Source organism: Scyliorhinus torazame, chromosome 9, assembly GCF_047496885.1.
Source record: "Scyliorhinus torazame isolate Kashiwa2021f chromosome 9, sScyTor2.1, whole genome shotgun sequence".
NCBI classification, from domain to species: domain Eukaryota; kingdom Metazoa; phylum Chordata; class Chondrichthyes; order Carcharhiniformes; family Scyliorhinidae; genus Scyliorhinus; species Scyliorhinus torazame.
In genome coordinates this window covers 249,146,467-249,162,249 of record NC_092715.1, presented here as the reverse complement: position 1 = coordinate 249,162,249, position 15,783 = coordinate 249,146,467, and the positions used below count along the sequence as shown (strand labels likewise).

General features: G+C 47.0%; 1 protein-coding gene across 1 annotated transcript in view; it reads left to right on the top strand.

Annotated features, from left to right (window-relative positions):
• chrna8 (cholinergic receptor, nicotinic, alpha 8) overlaps nucleotides 1-15,783 on the top strand; it is a 488,191-nt gene that overhangs the window by 185,357 nt on the left and 287,051 nt on the right. Inside the window, exon 3 of the mRNA XM_072517257.1 lies at nucleotides 11,627-11,671. Coding sequence (XP_072373358.1) covers nucleotides 11,627-11,671 — 45 coding nt within the window. The remainder of the gene's footprint in view (nucleotides 1-11,626; nucleotides 11,672-15,783) is intronic.

Below are 15,783 nucleotides of genomic sequence, written 5' to 3'. Positions count from 1 at the left end.
CCAAATTCTTCTCCATCTAGACCTCTGACACTAAGTGTATCCCAGTCAATGTTGGGAAAATTAAAATCTCCTATCACCACCATCCTGTTGCTCCTACATCTTTCCATAATCTGCTTACATATTTGTACCTCTATCTCATGCTCGCTGTGGGAGGTCTGTAGTACAGCCCCAACATTGTTACCGCACCCTTCCTATTTCTGATCTCTGCCCATATCGCCTCACTGTTCGAGTCCTCCATAGTGCCCTCCTTCAGCACAGCTGTGATACCCTCGCTGACCAGTATTGCAACTCCTCCTCCTCCACCCCTTTTACCTCCTTCTCTATCCCACCTGAAGCATCGATATCCTGGGATATTTAGTTGCCAATCATGTCCTTCCCTCAACCAAGTCTCAGTAATAGCAATAACATCATACTCCCAGGTACTAATCCAAGCCCCTAAGTTCATCTGCCTTATCTGCTACACTTCTTGCATTAAAACAAATGCACCTCAGACCACCAGTCCCTTTGCGTTCATCATCTGCTCCCTGCCTACTCTTCCCCTTAGTCACGCTGACTTCATGACCTAGTTCTTTACAGGCTTTAGTTACTACCTCCTTACTGTTCACTAACTTCCCTATTTGGTTCCCATCCCCCTGCCACATTAGTTTAAACCCTCCCCAACAGCATTAGCAAAAGCACCCCCAAGGACATTGGTTCCAGTCCGGCCCAGGTGTAGACCGTCCAATTTGTAGTAGACCCAAGTCCCCCAGAACCAGTCCCAATGTCCCAAAAATCTGAACCCCTTCCTCCTGCACCATCTCTCAAGCCACGCATTCATCCTGCCTATTCTTTCATTTCTACTCTGACTACCACATGGCACTGGTAGCAATCCTGAGATTACTACCTCTGAGGTCCGACTTTTTAACTTGGCTCCTAACTCCCTAAATTCTGCTTGTCGTACCTCATCTCGTTTTTTACCTATATCATTGGTGCCTATATGCACCACGACAACTGGCTGTTCACCCTCCCCCTTCAGAATGTTCTGCAGCCGATCTGAGACATCCCTGACCCGTGCACTTGGGAGGCAACATACCATTCGGGAGTCTCGTTTTTGACCACAGAACCGCCTATCTACTCCCCTGACAATTGAATCTCCTATGACTATAGCCCTTCCACTCTTTTTCCCACCCTTCTGTACAGCAGAGCCAGCCACGGTGCCATGAACCTGGCTACTGCTGCCTTCCCCTGGTGAGCCATCTCCCCCAACAGTATCCAAAACGGTATACCTGTTTTGGAGGGAGATGACCGCAGGGGACACCTGCACTGCCTTCCTGCTTTTTCTCTCCCTCAGCAATCCTAATCTGTGGTGTGACCAGTTCACTAAACGTGTTATCCACGACCTCCTCAGCATCGCGGATGCTCCAAAGTGAGTTCATCCGCAGCTCCAGAGCCGTCATGCGGTCTAACAAGAGCTGCAGCTGGACACACTTCCCGCACGTGAAGGAGCCAGGGACATCAGCCACGTCCCTGAGCTCCCACATTCAGCAAGAGGAGCATAACACGGGTCTGAGATCTCCTGCCATTTTTAATCTTAAGCTTAACTTAGTCCAACTATAATATCAAATAATAGATAAATGAAAAAGGAAAAAAAAAAGAAAAATTGTTACCAATCACACGATAAAAAAAAAATAGAAATAGAAAAACCCTACCTTATCAACACACATCAGGGGAAAGAAAAACTACTTTCCAGTCACCAGCTAATCACTTACCTGCTGGCTGTGACATCACAGTTCAACTTCTTTCTACTTCTACCTGCCCTCGAGTCTCCCTCTTGATCTTTACTCAGCTGGGATCCTTACAGTGATTGGGTTTTTTTGGTTAGAGAAGGAGGTAGGGAGGGAAACACTGAAGAAATGTTTGGGGTTTAACTCACTTGACAACAGCTCCTCCACAAACCACCTTCTGGATACAGTGACCGCAATGCACTGATGCAAATTTTCCCTGCAATAGCCAATCAGCGGCTCTGCTCTGCTGCCCTCTGCTGGATGCTTGCCTTCACTTGAACACCGAGGGTGTCTTGCTCAGGTACACCTTCTGGATACAGTGACCGTAATGCACTGATGCAAATTTTCCCCGCAACAGCCAATCAGCGTCTGCACTCTGCTGCCCTCTGCTGGATGCTTTCCTTCATTTGAACACGGAGGGTATCTTGCTCAGGTACACCTTCTAGATACAGTGACCCCAATGCACGAATGCAAATTGTCCCCACAACAGCCAATCAGCGGCTCCACTCTGCTGGATGCTTGCCTTCACTTGAACACGGAGGGTGTCTTGCTCAGGTACACCTTCTGGATACAGTGACCGCAATGCACTGATGCAAATTTTCCCCATAGCTAATACCCTCCAAATTTTCCCCGCAGCAGCCAATCAGCGGCTCCGCTCTGCTGCCCTGTGCTGGATCAAAAGTTTTAAATTACTTGTTATAACTAGCAAAACAGCAAACTCTGCAACTCGCTGCCTATTTCAGTAGGTGGCTTTTTATTGCACGTCTCATCTTTTTCAATGAGAAGCAATAAAAGTGGCTGTTTTGCATAATCGATGAACCACAAATAAAATCACGGCTCTTATCAACTAAGTGGTTGACTGCAGAAAACTGTTGCAAAACCTAATTCATCGCACATATGGTGGGAATGACCGAAGGCCATATGAAAACAAACCTAATTTAACATTGAGAATCTACCAATAACTGCAGCTTAAAAATGAAACAACATTAGCACATCTTTAGAGAGGATATCGCACACACCCCCCCTTCCCCCCCACCCCACTACCCCGAGCTGCCAACAATTCCCCAGCCAAAGATGTAAAGGAGGTGCTAATCCTGGAATTAGTTGGGAGTGCTGCTCTCCCAGTCTTGTGGATCAGATGTGAAGCCAACGACATTCATCTACAGAAAGCCTTTAAAATATCCCAAGGCATTTAACACGAGTGTTATCAACCAAAATTTGACATTGAGTCACATAAGGAGATTGGATAGGTAACAGAAATTGTGGCCAAATGAGGTAGGTTTCGGGGGGGGGGGGGTTGAAAATGGACAGTGATGAGAAGAGAGCTAAGGAAGTTTTCCAAGGTTTTGGTTGCCTGCTGCGGTAGATATTAAAGATCCTATTGTTCTGTTTGATAATAATTAAATTGTATGATAAAAGAAATCGAGGGAGTCCTCAAGATACAATTGATGGACCAAACATTATGATATCAGAGGTGAAGAATGCTTTGAAATTGATGAGCACAGGACAAGCTCATCCAGAAGGATGTGGAGGATTTGGAGAGATTACAGGAAAGGTTTACCAGGATGTTACCTGGTATGGAGGGTATTAGCCATGAGGAGAGATTGAAAAAACTGGGATTGTTCTCCCTAGAGAGACGGAGGCTGAGGGGCGACCTGGTAGAAGTTTAAAAATTATGAGGGGTATAGATGGGGTGAACAGTTGGAGGTTTTTTCCCAGGGTGGAATTACAGTTATAAGGGGGCACAAGTTCAAGGTGAGGGGGGATAGGATCAGTGGAGATATGCGGGGGAAGTATTTTACACAGAGGGTGGGAGTGGCCTGGAATGTACTGCCAAGTGAGGTGATTGAGGCAGATATGTTAACAACCTTTAAGACTTATCTAGATAGACACATGAACAGATAGGGTATAGAAGGATACAGGCAGTTGGTCTAGATAGGACATGTGATCGGCGCAGGCTTGGAGGGCTGAAGGGCCTGTTCCTGTGGTGTATTATTCTTTGTTTTTGTACAGATAAAGTAACAACAAGACATCTAAACCCCCTCAGAGAAACAGAAAAGAAATACATTTGTGATCAAATACATACCAAAGGATACATTTCAAGTAATTTGAGACATCCATGACCCATTAAGCAACCTAAAAACCTAAAGCAATGTAATAATTTTAAAACTATAAGTTTAGAACATACAGTGCAGAAGGAGGACATTCGGCCCATCAAATCTGCACTGACCCACTTAAGCCCTCACTTCCACACTACCCCCATAACCCAATAACCCCTCCTAATCTTTTTGAACACTGAGGGCAATTTAGCATGGCCAATCCACCTAACCTGCACGTCTTTGGACTGTGGGAGGAAACCGGAGCACCCAGAGGAAACCCACGCAGACACGGGGAAAACGTGCAGACTCCGCACAGACAGTGACCCAGCAGGGAATCGAACCTGGGACCCTGGCGCTGTGAAGCCACAGTGCTAGCCACGTGTGCTACCGTGCTGCAGGTCATCTCATTAAAGTGATGTTGAAAATCAGAAATAACAACACATTTGAAGCAGAAATTGGAGCAACACAATCTGAATTTAGACCTGGAGCCAGATGAAGAGACCTAAGAACAATCTTTGATAAATATCTGGAAGTAAACAGGAACATTTATCGATGCTTCGTAGACTATGAAAAAGTGTTCAACATTGTTCATCACCAAAAGTTGATGGATGGGCGGCACGGTAGCACAGTGGTTAGCACTGCTGCTGCACAGAGCACAGCACCAGGGTCCCAGGTTCGATTCCCGGCTTGGGTCACTGTCCATGCGGAGTCTGCACGTTCTCCCCGTGTCCGCTTGAGTTTCCTCCGGGTGCTCCGGTTTTCTTCCACAAGTCCCAAAAGACGAGTTGTTAGGTATTTTGGACATTCTGAATTCTCCCTCCGTGTACTCAAACAGGCGCTAGAGTGTGGCGACTAGGGGTTTTTCACAGTAACTTCATGCATCCTTAATGTAAGCGTACTTGTGACAATAAAGATTAGTATTATTATTATGTGTTGCTGAAATGTGACATTGACAGTAAAGATCTGAGATTTATCCAGAGACCTATACTGGGATCAAAAACAAGTATCAGGCTAGTAGATGAAAGTCAGATATGTTTCAAGTGAAGTGAGGAGTACGACAAGACTGTGTACTGTCCCCAAAATTATTCAATCTGTACACAAAACAAATGTTCAGAGTATTAGATATAGTTTCAGGGGTATGGAGGCAAGAACGTAACATACTTGTGTTAGGCCGACGATGCTACACCAGTTGCAGAATCAGGAGAAGCCCGACAAAATATCAGAGATCAAGGTAAAAATCAAGCTATGAACACCAAAAAGGCAAAAACAATGGTAGTTAGGAGGAAAATATGAAAGAAATTTAAGTGAAGGTTGAAATGGATGGAGTCATACTGGAAAAACAAATAGGTAGGTTTAGGCCAAATGATAGGAGAATAGGTGGATGCAATGCCGAAATTAGAAAAAGGACAGGGATAGACAGAAGTAATTTTGTGAAAATGAATGATGTCTTAACAACAAGAAAGCTCAAGCTTGTAACAAAGACAAAACTCATAAGGTGCTACGTTCTATCCACTTCTCTTTAATGCCTCAGAAACCTGGAGTTGGATTTTCCGAGGAGTGGCAATACTAATTTGTTACCTTGCACTGGAGCTCCCGAACCGAGAAATGAGGAGCGTACCTGCTCCGATAGTCCTTTCTTTGAAGTGCGGGATCATCTTAGGAAGCCAAATCACGTATCCCCGCTTTTTTAACACAACGTTTAAAGGTCCCAAAGCCACTTAGAGAAGCTAGGGACAGAAGGTAAATGTATAAGATTAGTGTGTGAGGGAGTAGGCTGGGTAGGTGGGTGAGGGGTTGGAGGAAGGGTGCCAGATGGTTGGGTAAGAGATAGGATGGCAGGTGGGAAGAGGGGCAGATTGGCAGGTAGTTGGGTAAAAGGATAGAGTAGCAGGTGGGTATGGGGTCAGAGTGGCAGGTGATTGGGTAAGGGGATAGAGTGGCAGAGCGTAAGGGGCAGATTGGCAGGTAGTTGGGTAAAGGGATAGGGTGGCAGGTGGCTCAGGGGGCAGGGTGGCAGATGGTTGAGTCAGGGGCTAGGCTGTCAGGTGGATGACGGGTAGAGTGGGCGAGGGAGTTGGAGGTAGTCGAGTGGTTGGGAAATGTAGTCAGGTAGTCGGGTGTTAATCAGTTGTTGGGGGTAGTCAAGCAGTCAGCGAGAGAGGCGGGTACTAGGCAGTTAGTCGGGGTGTATATGGGAGGTTTGGAGTGCAGTCGGGGGGCGGTTATGGCGAGAGTCAAGTATAGTTATCCAGGAGTTAGAACGGGTCTTAATTTTTCTAACCTTTCCTGACTAATTGTACTGTTAAGTAAGTAAGAACCAGCCAAACCTCGAACTTTAACTCAGAGTTTCAGAGGATTCCAGATGCAGGGGAATTTCCCATCAGAAGTCCAAACTTCCCAGGCAATTCCCACATAGTTAGTACATCAGAACCTCTGAGGGGGTCCTCCAACGCATCTTTTGGGGTAAATCCGAGGTACGACCATCCGGAGATTGGAAGATCTTGTCCCCTGGACACTAAATAAAGATCTGCAAAGGAAAGTAGAAAACTTCAAAATCTGGATGCTAAGATGCTAACAATTCTATACATACAGACCTTAGGACGAATGAAAAAGCTCCTTGAAACAGCAAGAGCACAGGAGACACTCTAAGAAGTGACGTCCAGAAAATAAAATGTCAGTCTTTCGGCCGTCTCATCAGAGCTGAAAATCTATGGAGATGTTCTCGGGGGTAATGTCGACGTGTGCGAATGTGCAAGACGTGATGTACCATGATAGCAGACTCGGGAGGCACGGTGGCACACTGGTTCGCACTGCTGCCTCACAGTGCGAGGGACCCGGGTTCAAGTCTGACCTTGGGCAACTGTCTTTGTGGAGTTTTCACTTTCTCCCCGTGTCTGTGTGTGTTTCCTCCAGGTGCTCCGGTTTCCTCCCACGGTCCAGAGATGCATAGGTCGGGTGGACAGGCCATGCTAAATTGCCCCTTAGTGTCCAAAAGGTGAGGTGGGGTTACTGGATTACGGGGTTAGGATAGAGCCTGGGCCTAGGTAGGGTGCTCTTTCAGAGGGTCGGTGGAGACTCGATGGGCCGACTGGTCTCCTTTTTCACTGCACCGATTCTGTGATTCTCTGATCTCCTGCTAGGAGCAGCAGTACTGTTGAGAAAAGATCAAGTTGTCTCCTGGTGATCCTTCACCTAACCATCCACAAAAAAAAAGAATGAATTAACTAGCCTTTCATGTCTGTGCTGCTGCCTTCAGCATCTCAGCACCAGTGGCTTCATTTCAAAGTAATTCATTGCATGTGAAGTGCATTGGGGTGTGCTGAGAGATGGGTTAAAGCCGTATGTAAATGCTCTGCTGCATCTCCCCAGGGGAGTTAGTAGTTGGGCGCATGGACAACCAACACAGGGTAGTTCAGGACACAGAAGGGATCAGTAGCAAATTGGCAGCAAAGCGTGTTAAATACGTACATAACTAACTATGCAACACAAGCAATTAGATGTATAGAATAAAACATTGAAACAAAAGCAAAATGCAGGGGTTGTTGCAAATCCACTACAGAGTGATTCTGAACACGTTACATTTAATAATTTCTGCTGAACCAAACATACAGGTATAGGTTGAAAATCCCGTATCTGAAATAGAAAAATACAGCACAGAACAGGCCCTTCAGCCCATGATGTTGTGCTGAACTTTTGTCCTAGATTAAGAACAAATTAATCTACACCCCATCATTCTACCGTAATCCATGTACCTATCCAATAGCCGCTTGAAGATCCCTAATGTTTCCGACTCAACTACTTCCACAGGCAGTGCATTCCATGCCCCTACTACTCTCTGGGTAAAGAACCTACCTCTGACATCCCCCCTATATCTTCCACCATTCACCTTAAATTTATGTCCCCTTGTAATGGTTTGTTCCACCCGGGGAAAAAGTCTCTGACTGTCTACTCTATCTATTCCCCTGATCATCTTCTAAACCTCTATCAAGTCACCCCTCATCCTTCTCCGTTCCAATGAGAAAAGGCCCAGCACCCTCAACCTTTCCTCGTAAGGCCTACTCTCCAATCCAGGCAACATCCTGGTAAACCTCCTTTGCACCTTTTCCAAAGCTTCCACATCCTTCCTAAAATGAGGCGACCAGACTGCACACAGTACTCCAAATGTGGCCTTACCAAGGTTTTGTACAGCTGCATCATCATCACCTCACGGCTCTTAAATTCAATCCCTCTGCTAATGAACGCGAGCACACCATAGGCCTTCTTCACAGCTCTATCCACTTGAGTGGCAACTTTCAAAGATCTATGAACATAGACCCCAAGATCGCTCTGCTCCTCCACATTGCCAAGAACCCTACCATTAACCCTGTATTCCACATTCATATTTCTCCTTCCAAAATGGACAACCTCACACTTTTCAGGGTTAAACTCCATCTGCCACTTCTCAGCCCAGCTCTGCATCCTATCTATGTCTCTTTGCAGCCGACAACAGCCCTGCTCACTATCCACAACTCCACCAATCTTCGTATCGTCTGCAAATTTACTGACCCACCCTTCAACTCCCTCATCCAAGTCATTAATGAAAATCACAAAAAGCAGAGGACCCAGAACTGATCCCTGCGGTACGCCACTGGTAACTGGGCTCCAGGCTGAATATTTGCCATCCATCACCACTCTCTGACTTCTATCAATTAGCCAGTTCGTTATCCAACTGGCCAAATTTCTCACTATCCCATGCCTCCTTACTTGGGGAGGCTTGGAGCTGAGTGTGCATTGGATTTTGGAATTTTTTGGATTTTGGAATATACTGCACATGTGTGACGCGCGTTGGGAACTGCGCATGTGCGATGTGCAATGGGAATTGCGCATGTGCGGAATGTTGGGAACTGCACATGTGTGGCATGTTGGGAACTGCACATGTGCGCTGCGTGTTGCAAACTGCGCATCGCCGGTGAGCCTTGTGGGATTCTCGACTCGTGACGTCACATCGGCGCTCGAAAAAAAGTGTGGATTTGGGAATTTTTTGTTTTTCAGAATTTCAGATAAGCGATGCTCAACCTGTAATAGCTTTTGAAATTGGAGGGAAGGGAGTCGTCTGCTGGGTGCTAAATGTAGTGGAATTATGAGGTCCCTTAAACAGGATGCAGTTCTGATTTGGCTATATGTCGTGCGATGAAGAAGCTCACCCGCCAACACATTGGAGAATCCTGTAGATATCTGAAGCCCATAAAAGAATCTTCAAAAATGCCTGCCCCTGTCATTGCGCTCTGTTATGAGGCAGTCCTATTTTGATGATTAATTCAAAGTTGATAGTTAACTTGAACTGGAAGGGCACAGGATTAGGGAAGTAAACATCTTCCTGCGAGTGGCAACCATTCACTGCCATTGTCACTCAACTCAGAAAGGTAGTCGGGGGTGAGGGTGTAATGGAGGGCGGCGGGGGGGGGTGAGGGTGTAATGGAGGGCGGCGGGGGGTCTGAGATTATCAGTAATACTGGTTTCAATCCTTCCAACTTTTCCTGGGTAACTATCCTGCTAAGTGCTAAGGGGGAACAATCCGGCCCTGGGTGACTGTGGAGTCTGCACGTTCTCCGCGTTTCTGCGTGGGTTTCCTCCTGGTGCTCTGGTTTCCTCTCACAGTCCAAAGATGTGCAGGTTAGCTGTATTGGCCATGCTAATTTTGCCCCTTAGTGTCCAAGGGTGTGTAGGTTAGGTGAGGTTACGGGGTTATGGGGATAGGGTGGGGATGTGCATCTACGTAGGTGGGCCGAATGGCCTCCATCTGCACTGTAATAACTCTTCCAAAAAAAATCAAAGTCTGACCTTAAATCGGAGTTTAGGAGGGTTCCCGACGCAGGATGACTATCCAATGGAGGTTGAAACTTCCCAGGCAACTCTTGTGTAATCAGCATGTGGAGACCTCCGAGTGGTTCCCCCAGCATATCTTCTGGAGTCGGACCATTCGCAGATCAGGAGATCTGAGCCATATTTTCAACATTATCACCCTAACTCTGATTTTAAATGCCTCGATACCAGCCCTCTCAATTTATTTGTGTCAGCACAATACTTGGAGTTACTTGTTATGTTCAGATGCACACCTGCCTTAATCTTTGACCATCAAAAGCCATGGAGTTCTCTGGGCCGATCGCCTTGTTCTCCTTTCTGCACCCATGGGGCACTCAAATGGAAGGGTTCTCTAAACATTCTGGAAGTGGGTCTTACACCAGGACTCTGCAGGCCAAAAGATTCAGTGCACCAAGGCGTGCTTTGATTTTCAGGCACCAAGCCAGGATCCGGAATTATCCCCCGTGATCTTGTAAAGGTGCAAGATAAGAAAGGTACGGAAAATAAAGATCTGAAAAATTGCTTCAGACTAAAGTGTGAGAGTAGAACAAGGGAAGCAAAGATTTAAATAAAGGAGACCATAAAATCCGATGTCACAAAATTCTTCACGAAAAGTTAACAATACTCGGAATAGACTTTCAGCAAAGCAATGGCGATGAAATCATTTAAGAAATAAATTGCTAATGGACTGGGGAAATGTCAGGCTCTTTCTGGATGGATAACCTCAGTAAAGCTGAACGGATTCATAGAAAATAGAACATAGAAAATACAGCACAGAACAGGCCCTTCGGCCCACAATGTTAGTCCTAGATTAATCATAGATTATCATTGAATTTACAGTGCAGAAGGAGGCCATTCGGCCCCTTGAGTCTGCACCGGCTCTTGGAAAGAGCAACCTACCCAAACTCAACCCCTCCACCCAACACCAAGGGCAATTTTGGACATTAAGGGCAATTTATCATTGGCCAATTCACCTAACCTGCACATCTTTGGACTGTGGGAGGAAACCGGAGCACCCGGAGGAAACCCACGCAGACACGGGGAGGACGTGCAGACTCCGCACAGACAGTGACCCAAGCCGGAATCGAACCTGGGACCCTGGAGCTGTGAAGCAATTGTGCTATCCACAATGCTACCGTGCTGCCCTTAAGAACAAATAAATCTACACTATATCATTTTACCGTAATCCATGTACCTATCCAATAGCTGCTTGAAGGTCCCTAATGTTTCCGACTCAACTACTTCCACAGGCAGTGCATTCCATGCCCCCACTACTCTCTGGGTAAAGAACCTACCTCTGATATTCCTCTTCTTAATGATCTTTCTTGGCCTATGCTGCTGTCTAGTGGATTCAAAATTAATCTGCCTCCCAACTTGTGTTACCTAAAGGTTTGTGACAGTGTGCTGCTGACGCACCTTCTGATTTTTCATACCTTTGGGGAAATATCTTTCATTCCCCACTTCCCTCACTCAGCAGAAATGACCAGGATCAGCATCTGAGCATAAAAGGAATATCAATTATACGGATCTCGGCTTCATGACACACTTATTTGGAACATCGACACGCTGAATCCTAATGCCTCCTCATTGCTGAATTTTTAAGAAAATTATGTCACATATAAACATATCAGTGCCCTCTTATTGTGTCTGTCTGATCTGCCCACTATTTTGGCTGGTTCAATGCCTACCTTTTCCATGATAGGTTAGTAGGCCTCTAAGTTGCGTCCTTAGTTACTGACTCAGTTACATTTCAAAAGCATCCAGTTCATCTATGATATTGAACTGTCTCCCGTCTCCACCCCACACCCTCAAACCCAAGTCATTTGCTTGTAAATGCATATTTCTCAAGGCTTCAAAAGTTTCTTTGCTGTACGGTTGTAAGGTTTGGTATTTATTGTAAATAATTATTCTCCCTCTTTCCAGGATGAAAAAAATCAGGTATTGATCACAAATGTTTGGCTGCAAATGGTAAGTATTTTACTCATATCCATTTTACTGTCCCTATTTAATGTTATTGTAGGTTTTATCATTGCCTGAAATGTGATTGAAAAATGCAGTTAAATTGTGACAGCATCACGACCAAAAATGTGATGAGGATGTTTGGGCTCTCCCAGAACCTGACAAGGAGAGAATATAGACAACATGGGTTACCAATGATGGTGTTGAAGTAGCTAAGGGTGAAGCTAAAAGGGACTCAGGTATATTTGTGCTCGAAATGTTAAATATGCCCAACCAACTTCCAGCAGCAATCAGTGATTCCAATAGGACGCTGAGCTATAGAGTCAATGTAATGGAATATAAATCAGAAGAGCTAAATATCAAACTTCATCCAATGCTTTAGTCAGACTCTACGCTGAATACATTATCCAATTCTGATTGTCTGGGGAGGCATTCAAGTGCTAAAAATAGTGCAGAGAAGGGTTAGGAAGCTCATTCCAAGTAATAAGGTGTTATAAGTAACATTGATTTCTGGAAAGGAGAATTGATCGTATGGAGACATACTATTAAGGATATAGAAAAGGTTAGTCTGGATAGTTACTTCAAATAAAATGGCAGTGGTATTATTAGGGGACACAGCTTCAAAATACATAAGAACATTTTTAGTTCAGTGTGAAGAAATGCTACTTCATATCAAGAGCAATTACTCTGTACCATAAACTTTCAGAGACAATTGTGGAGACAAAAACCTTGAATTTATTTAAGGAACAGCTAGATGCTACAAGGGCTGGGGAAGTGGCGAGTCTCTCAAATGGGCCAATGATCATCCATTAGTACTACCTTGTGGTCTTGCAAGAGGCAGTCCCCTTCCCTTCATATCTTCTGCAACTAATGAGTAATTAGCAATAGTCAGGCTGATTGAAAGCCTTTGCTTCGCTTTAGGCAGTGAATGTTGCATTGGGAGGCCCGAGCTCCAACTCCTAGTGTCCTCCCATGCCCAATGGGCACCGCAGGGGCTGCAGTGCTTTATCAACCCTCTTAATCACACTTTGAATTGATGTTAGTTAGGTTTTCGGTGATCTTTGTTTCGTTTGGGCATTGTCCCTATCAGGAGTGGCCCTTTTTGAATTGTCCCGAAGTGTGTTTCTTTTCGTATAATTGTTTGGCCTCAAGAGAGTCCAACTCCCAGTGTAATGATGGTTCTGACTCTGGTTGGGGAATGTCCAATCTGGAGGAGGGGACGTTCCGATGCTGATGCTTGGGGAGCCAGGATGAAGGAAGCCTGTTCCTACTGGCCCTCAGTTGCTGCTTCCCATGGCTGCCGTCACCTTGCTGATGCATCAGGTTTCACAAAGCCCAGGAAATCTGGCCGGCCACAATTAAAGCTCTAGAGCCGGGTAAACCTGAGGCTTCCTATCTCATTAGCATATTTCAATTCCCAGCCAACCTGCTGGGAGTGGGTTCATGACCGTGACCAGCCTGAGGAAAGGCCGGAAAGTGGGTTGGGGTTGAGTTTCCGGTACATATTTTGCTATTTAACCCTCACCTGTGCCCAATCTCACCCACTGCCTCACATTTAAATCCTGCCATTTCTTACACAAAATGGCAGCAGCTTTACGGTGCAAACTCATATCAAATAAAAATTGGGTTGAGACTGATCTGAGTCATTGTGCTTAGAAGCCTCGTCAGTGATGGTGTAAATGTTTTTACTGTATGAACTAAATGGTAATAATTTGCAAGGACTAGGCAAGCAGAGTAACCTAGGGAGTAAAATTTGACTTGGATGGCATTGCAACTGGCTTCCATTCTATGCCCTCTAAAATATTTGTTTCCATTGACCACAATGGCGGTGTATATAACAGCCGACAGATGTGATACCGACCACTGTCTTCCCTGCCTCAAATGGAATTTCACCCGCCAAAGGTTTCAGATACATGAATCATATCACGTTGATTAAAAAAAAAGTAAATGTGACCCTAGGCTTCACAAGCAGTGATATCAGGGAAATAAATTAAGCTTTATCATGCCTGTTTTTGGGGGGAACAGTGAGGATCAGATGGACAACTGTCAGGTCGCAACCTCCGTCACCCCTCCAACCCATCCTACCAGCAGTGGTCATTATATTGGAAGCGATCCCTGAAACAGCCAATTGGTGTCTTGTATATGCAAATTGCCATCTGTACATTGTGGTGGTATGTATTAGGGGTAATGTGGTACCTGTGAAGCCGAGAGGCTATTGGCTGACAGGTCCCGGGTCCTAGTTGGATCTGCCGACTTCTGGCTCCGCCCTGAAGGCGGAGTCTAAGAGCTCGAGTTCTCCCCGCAGCCTCATTCTGTTACTGAGCTGCTGGGGAACAAGTCTCGCTTAATAAAGCCTAGATAGACTTCATCGCTTCTCGTCTCGCATAAGTCATTGTGCGCTACAATTTATTAAGCGAGCTTAAAAGACTATGGAGCTCCGGATCGCCCCGGAGTGCCTGCGGATCAGCCCCCATGCAGCAAACTCGGCGGCCGTGTTCAAACACTGGCTAGCATGCTTAGAAGGCTACCTTCGAACGGCCCCCGGCCGGATCACAGAAGAGCAGAAAATGCAGGTTCTGCATTCGAGGGTAAGCCCGGAGATTTACTCGCTTATAGAAGACGCGGAGGATTTCCCGACGGCGCTCGCGTTGCTGAAGGGCATCTACATTCGGCTCGTAAACCAGGTCTACACACGCCACCAACTCGTGACGAGATGGCAAATTCCCGGAGAATCGCTCGCCGAATTCTACGGCGCGCTGCTGATTTTGGGACGAAACTGCAACTGCCCGCCGGTGAACGCGATCGAGCACATGGACCTGCTAATTCGAGATGCATTCGTGGCAGGTATGAACTCTCCCCAAATTCGTCAAGAGACTTTTAGAAAGAGAGTTGCTAGGACTCTCAGAGGCACGGGCCCTGGCGGCCTCCCTTGATGTGGCTACCCAAAGCGCCCGCGCCTACGGCGCACGGCCCCGACTGCGCGGCAGCCCCTTGGGCTCCGCGGACCCCCGTCGCGACCGACTCCCCGGCACCCCCCCACCCCCCCGCAAGCTTGCGCGGTTAGAGCGCCAGACCATCCTGGGGGGGCCCGCTGCTACTTTTGCGGGCAGGCGAAACACCCCCGGCAGCGCTGCCCGGCCCGCACAGCTACTTGTAAAAGCTGCGGCAAAAAGGGCCATTTCGCGGCAGTGTGCCGGTCCCAGGGGTCGCCGCAATCTCCGGAGAAGAACGAGGACAACACATCCCAAACCCCCCCAACCCCCCCAGCGTCCCAGTTGCGGCCCGCGGGCGCTGCCATTTTGGGCCCCGGACACCACGAGGGGAGGATGGGCGCCGCCATCTTGTGACCAACCAGCCACGTGCGATTCATGGGCTGCCATTTTGTCCACCCCCGACTGCGGCGATTCATGGACGCCGCCATCTTGGTTGACAACAAAGGACCCCAGCATAGACGGCTCCACGGGGTCCGAAGAAAACGCCGCGACACTACTGCCACGACTGGCTTCGATGACACTGGATCAATCGCGGCCCCGAACGCTCCAAACGACGACAACAATGGTACTGGTCAACAGATACGAGACGCCATGCTTGATCGACTCCGGGAGCATGGAAAGTTTTATTCACCCAGATATGGTAACACGCTGTTTTCTGTCGATCCAACCAAGCACGCAAAAGATTTCCCTAGCTGCAGGAACCCACTCAGTGGAGATCAAAGGGTTCTGCATCGCGAACCTAACGGTGCAAGGGAGGGAGTTTAAGAACTACAGGCTCTACGTCCTTCCCCAACTCTGCGCGCCCACATTACTGGGATTAGACTTCCAGTGTAACCTCCAGAGCCTAACATTCCAATTCGACGGCCCAATACCCCCACTCACTATCTGCGGCCTCGCAACCCTCAAGGTTGAACCGCCATCCTTGTTTGCTAACCTCACCCCGGATTGCAAACCCGTCGCCACTAGGAGCAGATGGTACAGCGCCCAGGACCGGACGTTTATCCAGTCTGAAGTCCAGCGGTTGCTGAAGGAAGGCATAATCCAGGCCACCAATAGTCCCTGGAGAGCCCAGGTGGTAGTCGTGAAGACCGGGGAGAAGCAAAGGATGGTCGTAGACTATATCAGACC